The sequence below is a fragment of the Lactuca virosa genome, chromosome 8, assembly GCF_052849685.1.
Source record: "Lactuca virosa cultivar CGN04683 chromosome 8, Lactuca_virosa_CGN04683_v6, whole genome shotgun sequence".
Taxonomy (NCBI): domain Eukaryota; kingdom Viridiplantae; phylum Streptophyta; class Magnoliopsida; order Asterales; family Asteraceae; genus Lactuca; species Lactuca virosa.
Genome location: NC_136433.1, coordinates 315,977,504 through 315,994,497, shown reverse-complemented (window position 1 = coordinate 315,994,497; position 16,994 = coordinate 315,977,504). Strand labels below are relative to the sequence as shown.

Here is a 16,994-nt window from a genome sequence, read left to right as displayed (position 1 = left end):
ATATATAACGAGCTAAAGTTACATCTATGATATGCTTCTTTTTAATTATGTAGATTGAGTGAAAAAAATTGAAACCTAATCATCTAGGAACGAAAGCTGATGTGCCATTTTTAATTAGTCCATTGTATTCGTCATTTATAACATTGAACCAATATGGATACTTTAAAGCATGTGAATATGACTAGGTATGGATGACTCGGTTTGGGTGATGGGATTAAGTCGGGTTATGGGTCTAAATATGTCATATATGGATTGGCTTGCCATATGGAGACGAGGTGTAGTCATATGTTAGGCTTTGGTAACAACTGCCATAATGGATTATTAGGCAAAATTTAGGTGATGGCTATTGATAAGAGAGGTTGTCGATGAGGGAGCATCAATGTCAAAGTTTTTTATCAGGTTAGATTTGTTGTTGTCGAGGAGGCAACAACATATGAGTTATTAGAGAGGTTGTTGAAGGTGTGGGTGTATGGGCAGGTAAGAAACTTTAGAGGGATGGGTGAGCGACTTATAAAGAAGGTCGGCCATATCTAAAATGACATGTTGGGAAATGATTATTTTCAATGTTGACATATCATAGCACTGTTACTCTCGATAAATGGATAGATGTCTAAGGAATAGACATGGTGTAGTATATAGAGAAAACATATGATTAGTGGTGAGATGTGGATAACATAGACACCCTTAAAACATATAGGTCATAGGAGGATGATGTTTTTCCATAGAATTTTATATATGGTGAGTCATTTTACAGTGGTGGATGGTTATATGTTTAAGAGATTAGATTCCATGTGAAGTGGATCCACCTAAAGTCGAATATGAGACTAAACAAGAAGTAATAAAATGATATTATTTATGGTTTGTGAAAATTCCCATTTTCACATCCAAAATTTTCATTTTTAATTAAGGTAAAACTTCTCATATTCAGAATTCATGTTAAGAAAACCATTTGTTCCAAAGTAAAACTGTTGATGAATGTGTACAGTCACACTTTCGTCTTCCCACGAAAACAAATGATACTTGAAAAACAACATAAAAAGTTGTGTAAGCATGAAACTTAGTGAATTTCTCCAAAATACCCCACACAACAATACATACAATCATGCATATTGAGTCCACAATCATCAGACTGGATTTCCCCGTGTATGTTGGCCTGCTACCTCAACCCAACCTCTCCTCCCGAGCCTCTGTGCCTACGACTTACAACCGACTTGTACCTGGCATCTTAGCCTACATCACAAAGCAGGTTTTATATATGGTGAGTCATTTTACAGTGGTGGATGGTTATATGTTTAAGAGATTAGATTCCATGTGAAGTGGATCCACCTAAAGTCGAATATGAGACTAAACGAGAAGTAATAAAATGATATTATTTATGGTTTGTGAAAATGCCCAATTTCACATCCAAAATTTTCTATTTAAATTAAGGTAAAACTTCTCATATTCAGAATCCATGTTAAGAAAACCATTTGTTCCAAAGTAAAACTGTTGATGAATGTGTACAGTCACACTTTCGTCTTCCCACGAAAACAAATGATACTTGAAAAACAACATAAAAAGTTGTGTAAGCATGAAGCTTAGTGAATTTCTCCAAAATGCCCCACACAACAATACATACAAGCATGCATATTGAGTCCACAATCATCAGACTGGATTTCCCCGGGTATGTTGGCCTGCTACCTCAACCCAACCTCTCCTCCCGAGCCTCTGTGCCTACGGCTTACAACCGACCTGTACCTGGTATCTTAGCCTACATCACAAAGCAGGACCACCTCAACCTGATTCACCACCATATGTCGACATATAAATAAAAAAGAATTTAGTAGGCACATAAGCACATGCAACTATGAATCTACCTTTCAATCTGTTCACTATTGCCTACCAGGCCCCTAACATCACACTGCTTCACTACCGATGAATCTCTGAGGAATGCACAACCATATGTAATCAGAGGTAAGATAGACCCCCAAACATATGATCCTACTCTAGAGCCACAACCAAATAAGGAACAAGCAAGAAATCCTAGATCAAGAGTTCTCAGGTTATCCTACATGGCTACATACAGCCCCTAGGGCACTCCATTAGATGATAACTAATCTACTAGTACTCTAACCAGCATGCCGCTACTCCTACATCCTAACACACTAGGATATATATATATATATATATATATATATATATATATATATATATATATATATATATATATACACACAAACACACACACTAGGCGCCCTCTAATCGGTAGGGTAGCACCTAGGGATTAATCGGGACCTAATCGGAATTTTTTCAACAATATATATATATATATATATATACATATATATATATATATATATATATATATATATATATATATATATATATATATATATATAATATATATATATATATATATATATATATATATATATATATATATATATATATATATATATACACACACTAGGCGCCCTCTAATCGGTAGGGTAGCACCTAGGGATTAATCGGGACCTAATCGGAATTTTTTCAACACTATATATATATATATATACATATATATATATATATATGTATGTATATATATATATATATATACATACATATATATATATATATATATATATATATATATATATATATATATATATACATACATATATATATATATACATATATATATATATGTATATATATATATATATATATATATATATATATATATATATATATATATATATATATATATATATATATATATATATATATATATATATATATATATATATATATATATATATATATATAACAGATCACTACAACACAGAAACATCCAATACATAAGGATACATAACAAAATCTAGTGGACAGTTATTGGTGCCTTCAACCCACACATACATTGAGGAAAACTCACCTGAATCGGAGAACCTAAAAACACTGCGACAAGCTCCCTTTCTACACTCATTACTCCCATGAACCTACTAGCACCAAAATATGGTAGAACCTTAATCAACAACCCAAAACCTTCAAGTTTGACCCTAAGTCAAACTGGTCTAAAAGTTAACAGTCAATTTGGTCAAAGTGAATGCCACGTCGTAGGCCCTCGTTAGCCGCATCGTCGGAATACAAATTCAAACAGTGAACATGCAAGACATTTCCACATTATGGGCCCTCCTAGTCCATGTCGTGGTAAAGCCAGGACAATACAATCATGATTTTAAACTTTGCCACGACGTGGCTATCTATTGTCACGTCGTGGACAGTGGACACTGGCAGAATGTCATTTCTCTCATTAAGAATTTAATCAGTTCAGAACAAAGCTCATACTTCCAGATCTACTCTTCCACAATGACTTAATGGATAAAGTTTCCAACTTTATCCATTACGACTCCATACGAAGGGTAGCATTCTAGGTCCATTAACTCTTTAATGAGGTTATAACTTGAGCTTGGACACAAAATACACCATACATGGTCCTTTTTCTAAATCCAAAGAAGTCCAAGGACCAAGGAAAGCTATCACAAGTTCTGGAGTTCTTAAAACTCCAATAACATCCAAGAAATGGACCAAAACCACCCAATTATGATGTAGAACTTGAATCTAGAAGGGATCGTGTCAAGGTATGAACTTTATACCTTCAACAACTCAGAAAACTGAAGATAATGTTGGACCCAAACTTGCTTCCTTGTGAACTTCCCTCTTCTAAAGCTCTACCAAAAACCCAAGAACAAGGCTGAAAATCAAGGGAAATTGACTCTCTAGCATGCATGGAGGCTAGGGTTTCAAGAGGAGGGTGTGGAGGCTGAAGAAGATGACCTACAATGAGAGTTAAGGTGTTTATATATGAGGGAACCCCTAAAAATCTTGCGTTTGGGCTGCAACAGCTGCCATGGCGTGGCCATATTTATTCCACGTCGTGGCATCTCCAAAACACGTGTTTCATTACATCTCACGCCACATTGTTGGCATCCATGCCCACGTTGTGGCAGAGGGTTTTCTCCAAAAACCCTATTTTTTATTACTTAAGTCTTAGCCAAACTTCTTCGGGAAACGAGTGTTATAATTCTCCCCCACTTAAATGAGATTTGGTCCTCAAAATCTGGTCGTACGACTTTTTTCAGAAACACCCTTTAAACCTCTTGCGGTTTCTCCAATTTCACCCCTATCACGCACAAATCGACACCACTCTAAAACTGTGACATCAATCCTCAGGATTTCTTAAACGAGGCGCATGAACCTTATCCAAGCAGAAACTTCCAAAGGTTGCATTCACATTCGTTGCAATAATGAAGCAAAACCTTAACCAAACAACTTCTCACCGAACCCAAAAGTTGAATCTATTCTCAACGATAACCATGCAACCTAACAAGAACGAATTCCAAACCATCGCCATTGACCATCCTCGAGTAGGACCACCCTTTATTCATAAGTCGAATATTTCAAGAACATACCTGATTTCCAAACATACAAAGTCACCAGAATCTCAATCATATTGACCAAAAAACTATCAACTTCGCTCCATCGATGGGATGATCTCCCACTTCTCACAACAAACCACTCTTGAGAGAAACAATTTCCTTACTAAAAACTTTGAGGATTCTGAGGTTTTGCATGACAACCAGCCAGGAAACTACATTTTATACAACCACCATGCGAACCAAGAGTGTACGGATTCGATCTGTATGAGATCTACTGGCTCCACACCTTCCTATTGATAAACTAGGTTACGAAACACACAATCGACCACCACCAACGATATCCTCATATAAATGTACTGGCGAAACCTAGACAAAACCCATTGATCGCATATTTTACTAAGTTAATAACTCACTTGGCTAAAATGATCTTGCCTTTCTATCTATTGACATCACTCGGGCTTACCCCTGATCGGCTAACCATTAACAAACACTCTGGATTACCCCCGATCTGCTAACCACTAACACCACTCGGGCTCACCTGCGATCCGCTAACCAATAACAACACAAACAAGACTAAACCAACCCTACCAGGCCTTTGAGCCGTGACTTAGACTTCCAAGTACCAATCAAACAAAAACATACAAGGAAGCCCTACCTACAACCCTCAACCTGGGCTCCTAACACCCTAGATCCTTAAAGCACAAAGACACCCTATTATTAATAAAATTGCATCACGACAATTTGACAAGAAATGCAACAAATGACGATGACCCCAACACAAGAATTGGAAGATTGAATAATTGCGCGGAAGTCTTGAACTGGAGAAATCTGGCTAAGAACTGAACTTTGGCATAAGGTCTTCCTACTACGAGGTCTCCACTCCCCCCACTTGCAATATGCTAGACTTTGACAGTTCCAAAACCCTTCAAAATTCCTGGACAACTTGACTCTACTACTTGATCCCACCCATGACATTCGGATACACGAGATGAACCGAACCCTCAAACGACATTCAAGAGCTCCAACACACATGCACAAACTCAAGGGACAAAAAGCAATCCAATCATAAATAAGAGATCGACAAAATAAAACATGAACTAATTAAAACAATTTCATTCAATCGGCCATCCAAGATTACAATTGCACTTCGAAATATAAACGGAAAGATACAGATGATACCAACATTGTAGTAGCCGAATAAATCGAAGAACTGATAACTCAAACCTCGGCCCCCAAAACTCCTGCTGCCCCATAGTGACCGTCGGGTAACTACCAAGCTAGGGGTGTAGGGTCCAACACCTCGCCGAAAACAAGAAAGGGACAACGAGCTCTGATGTGGCCCTCCTGGCCGCAATAGAAACAAACATGTGTGCTCTGCCTGTAATCCCTACCGACCAGCGACGTGTAAAAGATCGATACCTTTCATCATGAAACTTCCCGCACTTGCCACACTCAGAACTCATCCCTTCAACTGGTCCTGATCTCGATTCGGCAGACTTGAATCACTTGGCCGCTGGCTAATACTACCTTGAAGTTGTCCTCTCCTCTTTCCCTTGAATCTCCAACTCAATCTCCCTCCTCTTGGCTCTTGAGTATAACTCGGTCAAGGTACGAAACGGATGAGTCGATACAAACTCTTTAATCTCTGTCTTAACATAATCAAGTATCACGACATCTGCAGTTGCTCTGGAGTGGCATTCTCCAGGCAGAAGAGGGCTCTCTCCATAAATATCTTAGTGATCTCCGTCACTGACTCGATCGTCTGCTTGAGAGATAAGTACTCATGTGCCAATCGTTCTCGCTCTACAAGTGGTACATATTCTGCATGGAACATCTCCAGAAACTATTCCCAAGTCACCACAACTCACTCTGCATGCAAAAAGTCATGGGTCATAAACTCCCACCAATCCTTCACACCCCAGCGAAGAAAATTCAACGCAAATTTCACCTTCTGGTTCTCAGGACACAAACACACGTAGAAACATCCCACCACATCAGATATCCGTCTCAAAGTGATAATCAGATCTTTGTTGCCTTTGAATTTTGGAGGCTTCATAGTATTGAACTCCTTTTATTGCATCGTCTTTCCCCTCTAAAGTTCTTCCACGACGACGGCAGTGGTATTTGCGGTAGCGACAACCTGTGTGACGACGACATATTATATGTCAAACTCCTCAATCAATGTGGTCTTAACTGACCCAAACAACTCCGGAATCGCCTCCCTGATTGCTACGAAGACTTCTACCACAACGATCCTACAAATCTCCTCATCACTTAGACTAGTCCTCTCAGTGCCACCAACACCTGATCTTAATCCTCTGATAGCTACCATACTAAGATATACAACAGAAAAGGTCAAACATCAAAACACAGTACTCAATACACCAGGCATCCTACCTATTAGTTCCTTAGTAGCCTCGAGATTCCTTCTGACTCTCATACGGATCCTATACTTTAAGTAGTACGGACCCATACTACCTTCCACACCTATCCATAGTTGACCTAAAATTCATCTCAAGGTTCTAATTCACTGCAATAGACCACTCCTAGGTGTACTAACACCCTCCTGCTCCTGCAAGTTGCAACTAACTTCCCATGCATCCTCCTAGGATTGTCCGCAATCACGCTCCCGCACCGCTGGTTTCTTTGTGCATGCTAGTTTTACACCATACATGATCATATACACAATCGAATAATTGTACTCTACCCTAAGCCCACAACCAATAAACAAACATGAAATAAGGCTATGTCAATAATTATAAGGCTATATAATTCTAATCGTATACAACTATACAACATACACGTAGCAATTCACATAATCAAATAACACGTATTAAGCAATTCCCTATACCATAGAGCATCATATAAATCAGGCAATACTATCCAACAGTTCCAAAAGGAAACCTTAGCTTATCCACTAGCATGCATTTTTGACAATTCACATATCAGCGAGTTCAAATTTAACATATATAACCAGTGTGGGTATTTTAGGAATCACTTTTCTGTTCGAGCTCTGGCTGACTGTACACATCACATCTTTTTGTAAAACCAAGGTTAAGTAAGAGGTCCACGTTCCCGATCCTAAGCCAACAATCAAATAAGAACATGACAAGAGACCAATCCCATGTCTCTAACCCAACCGTTTATTAAAATTTGTTTTCAAAAATGTTTTTTTGAAAATTTATTGGATCCTAGTTTGAGTTTGGGTTCACACAAGTGTTCCTCACAAATCCCTCAAACCAGGGCTCTGATACCAACTTGTAATGTACCATTTTCACATCTAAAATTTTCTTTTTTAATTAAGGTAAAACTTCTCATATTCAGAATACAAGTTAAGAAAACTATTTGTTCCAAAGTACATTATTTAAAAATTAGAGTAATATAGTAAACACAGAATCTTCATTGCTGCTGATGAATGTGTATAGTCACGCCTTTGCCTTCCCACGAAAACAATGATCCTTGAAAAAAAAACATAAACAGTTGGGTAAGCACGAAGCTTAGTAAGTTTCCCCAACATACATTACACAACAAAACAATCAAACATGCATATTGGGTCCACAGTCAACAGACTGGATTTCCTTGGGTATGATGGCCTTCTATCTCAACCAAACCGCTCCTCCCGAGCCTCCATGCCTACAACTTACAGAGGTATCTTGGCCTATAGCACAAAGCCGGACCACCTCAACCTGACCCACCACCATATGTCGTCATATAAACAAACAAGAAATCAAGTAGGCACATAAGCACATGCAAGAGTGAATTTACCTATCGAGTAGTTCACTACTGCCTACCAGGCCCCTCACAACACACTACTCCATTACCGGCAAATCTCCAAGGAATGCATAACCATATTTAACTAGAGGAGAGATAGACACCTAAACAGATGATCCTACTCTAGAGCCACATCCAAACAAGGAACCTGCAAGAAATCCTAGATCAAAAGTTCTTAAGCTATCCTACAGGGCTACATACAACCCGTAGGGCACTCCACTAGACGATAACCATTCTATTGGTACTGTAACCAACATGCCTATATATAGCAGATCACTACTCCATACCAAGCTAAATCTCGCATTCTAAGTCCATTAAGTCCTTAATGACGCAATAACTTGAGCTTGGACACAAAATATACCAAACATGATCCTTTTTCTAAATCAACAAAAGTACAAGGACCAAGGAAAGCCACCACAAGTTATGGACTTCTTCAAACTCCAGGAACATCCAAGAGAGGGACCAAAACCAGCCAATTATGACCTAGAACTTGAATTTAGAAAAGAACATGTCAAGTTGTGAACTTTATACCTTCAACAAGTCAGAAAACTGAAGAGAATAATGGACCCAAACTTTCTTCCTTGCTTCCTTATGAACTTCCTCTTCCAAAGCTCTACCAAAAACCCAAGAACAAGGCTCAAAATCAAGGGAAATGGACTCTCAACAAGCATAGAGGCTAGGGTTTCGAGATGGGGAGGTGGAGGGTGAAGAAGATGACCTAGAATGAGAGTTAAGGTGTTTATATATGAGGGAAACCCTAAAAATCCTGGGTTTGGGCTGCAACGGCTGCCACAACGTGGCCATCTTTATGGCATATCGTGGCATCTCAAAAACATGTTTTTCATTAAATTTAATGCCACGTCGTGGCAGATGGTTTTCTCCAAAACCCTATTTTTTATTCCTTAAGTCTTGGCCAATGTTCTTCGGGAAATGGGTGTTACAGTTTGCAACATTCATTCATATTCATTGTGTTTTTGGAACGTGTGAGGGAAAGACAAACAAATAAATATGCCATTTGTGTCACACAGATTATGGAAGTCATGATTATTAAATCCATCCCCTCATTATAATATAAAAGGCATTTCATGTCACGTTTTAAATAGTTTTTGACATACACATGGAAATGTGTTAGATTACTATGCCTAAGAAATGAAGAAGTCTAAATATCTAAATGTATTACTTCAAAAGGGGAATAAAAAATATTATTCAAAAGACTAAAAGGAAGCCTCACATGATTAACCGATTGATAAGATGAAAAAAATAGGGACATCCCTCTATTATATGAAACAAGATGGCTAAAAAGTAAATGTTGAAAGACATGACTATTGGGGTGACCGTGATACTGATTGGAAACAGACAAACATACGATTGCTAAGGTTTGAAAAGACAAAGCTGTGACATGGTATATATCAATAGTACTGTCACAACGTAGAAGTGTTTGACGAGTTCAGTGGTTCTTCATAGATAAACAAAATTCTTTAAATTCTATAGAACTTTTGTTATCTCTAGTATCTTACGAATAAAAATGATATTTTTTAAGGTATGATAAGAGTATTATATATGTTGTTTCTATAAATATCAATATGACCGTTTTCATTACATGAATAGAGGATTGTTACTAACCAATACTGATTAAATGTTAAATGTGATGCTAAAGGATCTTAACATACTTGAGTCGACATGAAGATGAGAGGTAGTTGTTGAGTCCATAAACCAACCGTCTTCATCCATTTCATTTAGGGGGTCGATGTCATATGAGGTCTGGTATGTTAGTTAATTTTATAGGGAAATCATATGATTATGCACATACCAGGTCCTTTACCAAGGTAGTTGCCTTAATATTATCTAACATGTAGTTTTTAATTATAATACAATACTCCATAAAATATTATGTGTGTTTAAAAAAATGACTAATTAAATGAGAGGAGGGAACATTCTAAATAGAAAAGGACTGATTAGTTAAAATTTAAAAAAACTTATCAAAAAAAACTATTTGAAGAGGTTAACCATTAGAGATACCATTTAATTGGATGTTAAAGTTAATGAAAAAAATATTTGAAGATGTTAACCATTAGAGATGTCATTTAATTAGATGTTCAAGTTAATGGTTCATTTAAAAAATATTTAATGGAAACAGTACTAAAACATGGAAAACAATGTAGATTTTTCTCTAATGTTATTTATTTAGTGCTGGAATAAAAACTACTAGATCTCTAATCAACAAAAGCAAACAACCTTCTTGCTTGTCCTTCAAATGGTAGATAATCAACTTGGATATATATATATATATATATATATATATATATATATATATATATATATATATATATATATATATATATATAGAGAGAGAGAGAGAGAGTGAGAGACAGAGAAAGAGAGAGAACTGTTAACATAAACTTACAAGTATCTTTCTTAGTCTTATCTACTTGCACCAAATGATGAGCTTTATGAAAGCCTTTTAAGTCGTTAGGCTAAGATTCAGAAACCATTAGTTACCTAGCTTCATTAAATAATAGATAATATGCCTTTAATTGATGAACTTTATTATTTATTTGATGAATAAACTATTTTATTTATGTTGCATTATTGAATAAATATTCTTTGATACCACTTTTAGGAGTTATTGGTCCATTTGAAAAATGTTTAATGGAAATAGTAAGAAAATATGGAAAACAATGTAGATTTTTCTCTAATGTTATTTATTTAGTGTTGGAAAAAAACTACTAGATCTCTAATCAACAAAAGCAAACAACATTCTTTCTTGTCCTTCAAATGGTATAAAATAAACTTGGATATACATTAATATATATATATATATATATATATATATATATATATATATATATATATAGAGAGAGAGAGAGAGAGAGAAAGAGACAGAGAGACAGGGAGAGAATTGTTAACGTAAAGTTACAAGTATCTTTCTCAATCTTATATACTTACACCAAATGATGAACTTTAGAAATGTCTTTTAAGTCATTAAGCTAAGAACCGAAAACCATTAGTTAATTAGTTTCATTAAATAATATATAATATGCCTTTAATTGATGAACTTTATTAGTTATTTAATGAATAAACTATTTTATTTATGTTGCATTATTGAATAAATAATATATAACCATTTTATTAATTATTTATTTTAGATTGCTAAACTATGAAATCGTCACTTATAAATATATTAGTTAATTATTGTCGTAAATATTATTTTGTGCTTATTTATAGTTTTACGTACAATTAGTAGTACAATGACTTGAACCTTCTATATCATATAAGCTATAATATTAACATTAAGAACGTGTAATACAGTATGATTATCTCAAATTTTTTTATAATTGAATAATGGAATCCCATATGAATTTTGCCATCCTACATTAACTTAGACTATAGTATTGTGATTTCACATGGTTCATACTTGAACTTGACTTATCTTGATTTATAATCTCCGATAAAACGTACTCAACGTTACAAAAATTTATATACACTTAGGACAATAAAATAAAATATGAACAATAAAGTAGAAAATCAATCAATCTTACTACCTTGTTTGTAGGTTTGGTTGTAAGTAATCTCCTCTTTTAGGTGCTCCTTCAATCGTATAATTTTTTCGAAAATCTACCTCAACACACACCGTCTTCACCCAAACATGAGTCTATTGAAACAATACACTTCATTACTATACCAATAATCCATCCTCCAACACCAATTCAAGATTTACATCACAAATGCACAAGATAAAATGTTGTTAAGCTTATCATACACTATTTTATATATCTTTGGAAGGTTATAATTTAATAAATTTAATCACTTGAAATGATTATATCTATTTATTATCTCCATCTCCATGAAACCCATATTATTGAAACCCTAAATTTCCTCTCAGCATAAACATGGTTGTAATGTTTTAATTTAAAATGATGGTATTTAATCAAATGCTTAATTGTTATGATATTTTGTTAAGATGATCATGGAATCTCTTAATGGAGAAATCATACGTCTAGCTTCACCTAAATAATTTTAGATGGTTATAACATGAAAATAAAGACGCAACAAATATCGAACATAATTGCTACATACTTGGTGAGATGGCAAACATATAATCGTAACATATCACACCTTGTTGCTGATAATCAAGGTAACTATACTAACCACAAATAACTAGTAACCCAAAACATTTTACTTCCACTATAGAAAATAATATGTAAACAAAAAATAGATAACACGAGGATAAATGTTCAAAGTTGGTAAACTAGTCTTGAGGTTATGCACATGAGGTGAGTACACCATGTGATCTAATTAGAAACTTGTGTAATGTACAATATATTTTATACATGATGGAGTATTATAGAATATGTTTTAGGATTTTTTTACTTTGCATGAAATACTAACACATTTGAATATCAAAGATGATGTTTGATGTAATATATTTCTACACATGTTTCACACATGGCCTTTATAAAAATTTAAGAATGTGAAAGTATGGATAGGAAGTGATTTCCAAAGGAGAGAGGATAATAGAGACTACACTGTAAAAAGGTTTATAAGGGAAAATAGTTCATGGCTTGGAAGCCTTATCAAGAATGGCTTACTCGCATGTTGGAGTGAGATCTTGAAATTACGCTTTCGTATAACAACTTTCTATTAATGGAAGTTGTTTATGCACTATGATGAGGAATCTATTGATTTGTTTCATGAACTAAACTAATATTCTCCAATGAAAAAGCTTAAAGCTTACATATAACATATTTGTATCTCAGGCAACTCAACGGAAGATGGAAAATAGGAAGGCATGAAGTGTTACCTCCCTTATTATGCTAATAAATGTGGTACACATCAAGATACTCAAATATTTTTAAAGTCCTTCCATTAAATAAACTTTTAATAAAGTATCCAATTAGGATATAATAAAATAAGAGTGACATTGGAAGGTATAGAATATGAAAGTTTTTCATAAAACGCTATGGTAAAGGATTGGATATAATCATAGCACTTGAGTATTGATGCATCATATCTTACCTGGAAAATAGTTTTGATTATGTAGATTCAATCTCAAGATCTTTATTTCTTTAATGTTTCATGGACTTTTAAATTTGCTGCTTGGAAATCCGTTGGGGAATAAAGCTTCCAAAATTTTATCGTAAGGGGTCCTTATAATATAAATACTATGCAAGATGTCCTTATAACAAAAATGTTACGCGGGGTTCGGTGATTCGAAAAACTTTTCACAAATATATCCATTTATCTATAGTTTATCTATATGTCTATCCATGTATGTTATAAAACAAAATTTAATGGCTCAATTTATTCCTATAAGTCAACTAAACACATATATGGAATGATAAATACTGATTCAGTTATCAAGCCAAATCAAATCCATTAAACATTATATTTTTAGAATTTAATCTGATAATAGTATAACAACCTGAATGTTTACATAAGTATTGAAATTTTAGGATTAATGTTACATTCATTTTTATATGCATGTAATGTATTCTAAGAAAACTCTTATTGATTACTTGACTTAGAGTAGGGATTGAAGGAACCATTATATATAGAAAAATCATTAGGTCACTCGTTTAATTGCAAAGTTAATGTAATAGAAATGCTTAAAACACATTCAAGAGTTCTAGTGATGAAAGTTATTCTCTTCCAAGTTTTTGCAATGAAGAAGACCTCAAATATTACTTAGCCTTGGGGAACTTACATAAAAGTAATCTAACTATTAAATTAGAAGGGTGTCTTTGCAAAATAAGAGCATGCAAATTTCTTGTCCATTGGAATTTAGATAATATCCCTCATGATCAGGTATATGATTTACTTTATTTGATGGCGGATTTTGGTTTTACAAAATATCCCTCTTGAATTATAGTTCCCTATTGAAGATGATATCCCTTGTGAACATATTAAAGATGATATCCAATGTAGGGTCAAATTTTGTTTTCATCTAATTTGGGGTTTCTTACGATGCATGATGTGTGGTCGATGTTGCTTACCGGTGTCGTCCAGAAAAGAGATGAGCAGATATGTTTGGGACTACTTTCATTTGATTAGTGAGAATGGAGAAGTTTTATTCAGGGGTATATGCTTTGGAGTCCTTGTATATTCCTTTACTAATTATATAATAATAAAAGAAATGAGTAAATAAACAAATATTTGATCATGGTAGTATTGTCTTTTTAAGCTAGTCGAGGAATAAATGCAAAACAAAACCAAACAATAAGGATTTTCTGAGTTAAAAAAAACGTTAGGGACTAAACACGCAAGTTACCCCAAACTACAGGGACCGTTCGTGTAATTTACTCAAAATTAAATCATAAATTTTATGGATTTTAGAGCATTCTTAGATAGTTTCTTATATGATAAACAACTTAGTTTTTGATATTCTAACTTTTCGGTTCTTATTGAACTTTTTAATCCTTCCATGGTTCTTAAAATAACCACCATCAAGGTGTCTTAGTGGTGATCACTTGAGAATTTAGCACTCCAGAATGGAGTTGTACCAGGTTCGAATCACCATAAACTTTCAATATTAGGGAGACCTGCCATGTAACAACTATGGGTGTCTAAATAGATTTTCTTATGAAATGTGTTGGGTGTATGATGACTTAAAGATCCTATGGGTTCTTTAAGGTTTATTTTTGAATCTAATACTTAAGGTATAATTAGGTGTTGCACTATTTTCTAGAAGTGAAGGCTTGTCATCCACGATGGTTACTTGGTCTATTACTCAAATAAGCTTTGATTAATGCTTGTATTCATTAGTTGAATTTCATTAAATTAATCTACCTGGCCTAGATATAAAGAAAGGATTATAGGTATCCTACTACTTATATGATGATAATTTATCTATTAGTGAGTAATTTAATATGTACATGAGGTTTCATGTAACAATTGAAATTTATACATAAACACACTAGGAAATTTTAATCTTGGAAAAGCATACATAAGATACATTTCAAAAAACAATATATAGAATACCTACATATTTGTTTGGTACAAAACTTGAGATGATATATAAACACTAATAGCATTCACTTAGTTACCATTTATACTACAAAAGATTTCTATAACTTAAACCTTGCACATTTTGGAAGAATCAAAATCCTAGCTTTCATAATACCAACATTCGAAGACGACATTAAGGTTAAAAAATGATGATATGTTCCTTTTTTTCATAATGTTACTATCAAGTAATTTGTGCAAATGAAGTTCCCTCATGGTCTTTAATGTGGAGGAAAGGACAGGAAAATAACGGTATAATTTATGATTGATAAGAATTGAAGCTTGTTGCAGAAGTGTTGGTATACTATCAAACTACTTGCTTCTAGCAAGTTTTGGTGTTTGTGAATGTTAATTTATAAAGAACAAAATAAATACTATATTTGTTTAACACACATTTTTTCCAGATCAGTCATGAAACTAAAATTTAAGAAGGAAAAAACATTCTTGAACCAACCACATATTCCTTCTCAATAGCCTTTGACAAAGACCATGGTGGATTTATAAGAGGGGTTGGCACGAAAGGCACTCCTACCAGATATTGGCATCTGCATGGAGCCAAAAATTTATCAAAATAAAAAATTTTATTTACTTGAGTAAAGCCTAGAGGAACAAAAAAGAGACAAAATATGGAACTTGAAGGTTTGTATCGATCGAATACACTTCAAGTGAAAAGAACAAAAGCAAACTAAAAGAAGCAAATAAAGAACCGAAAGTAAAGAACACAAGGAATTCTCCAAATTGTTTTTCACCAAGAAAGGGTTTGTTTTCATCAAGAAAATGGGTTGTCACAAAGACGGTCACCAAGACGAACACATTAGGGTTTCACCCTAATGTTGAATATATACTAATCTATACAAGTATATCCCTTGATTGAAGAGATTGTATCTAATCTATACTAAGAACCAATCCTCATCAAAAAGATATCAGATATGATATCTATTCTATACATACATGTATCGTTACCTAATATACATAAGGTGTGACCTTACAATCTCCCCTATCTGATAATGTCAAAACTATTCTTCTTCTTAAGAGTTATCAGAAGAACCATTGTAGAACTTTCCAGCTTCTTTCAAGATCTCAGGCTTAACCCATCTGAATTCATAAATTTGAAGTTAATCTAACCATCTACAAAGTTTCATAGATATCAACACACGATATCCTCTTTCCAGTTCAAAATGACTAAGTCCTTTCATGCGTAGATGAAACAAGTGGTCAGTGGGAGCAGCAGGAAGATCATCAGTGCGTTGAAAACACATGTGGTTTTGGCTGTCAAGATAGAAGATGCCATGCTCTGGTTCTGGAATAAACATGTACTGAACTAGTTCAACACCCGCTGGAAGTTTGTTAGTGATGTACCTAGGGCCATAAGGAAGAGGAAACTTGGTATTCATGGATTGTCTGGGAGGGCCTGTTCTTCTTGAAGAGGATGGTCTAGATGGACCACCTGATGACACAAGGTTCAACTTCTTGACTTTGTGGAGTAGCTTCTGGATTGCCAACTTCACCTCCTTAGCAAGAATACCCTTTTGTTTTGAAGGGTTTTGAGCATTCTAACACTCCTATGGTGTACATGCAACCCTAGATGCTTTGGATCTATGTTTTCTCTATTATACATGCATACATTCAATATTCCAAAGCATCATCCTAACTAGCATATAATAGAGTATAAACAACATGAAATACAAGTTAGATGACATACCTTTTAGTGTGGTTGAAAGCCTTGGACCTTTAAGAACTTAGTGCCCCAAGTGTTGGACCTCAAATGGAATCACACAACACCACCAACAAATGGAGGAACTTGAGAAGATGTCACTTGCACTC

At 34.5% G+C, this 16,994-nt stretch overlaps 1 protein-coding gene across 3 annotated transcripts in view; it reads left to right on the top strand.

The window, feature by feature from the left end:
• The window catches only part of LOC145134040 (two-component response regulator ORR26-like), a 53,679-nt gene that overhangs the window by 17,244 nt on the left and 19,441 nt on the right, over positions 1-16,994 (top strand). The window contains exon 6 of one of the 3 annotated variants that reach the window (XM_079068965.1): positions 12,926-13,272. The exons of the other annotated variants lie outside the window; for them this stretch is intronic. Coding sequence (XP_078925091.1) covers positions 12,926-12,961 — 36 coding nt within the window. The 3' untranslated portion in view covers positions 12,962-13,272. Of the gene's footprint in view, positions 1-12,925; positions 13,273-16,994 lie in introns of those variants that run through there. 3 annotated transcript variants of the gene reach the window in all.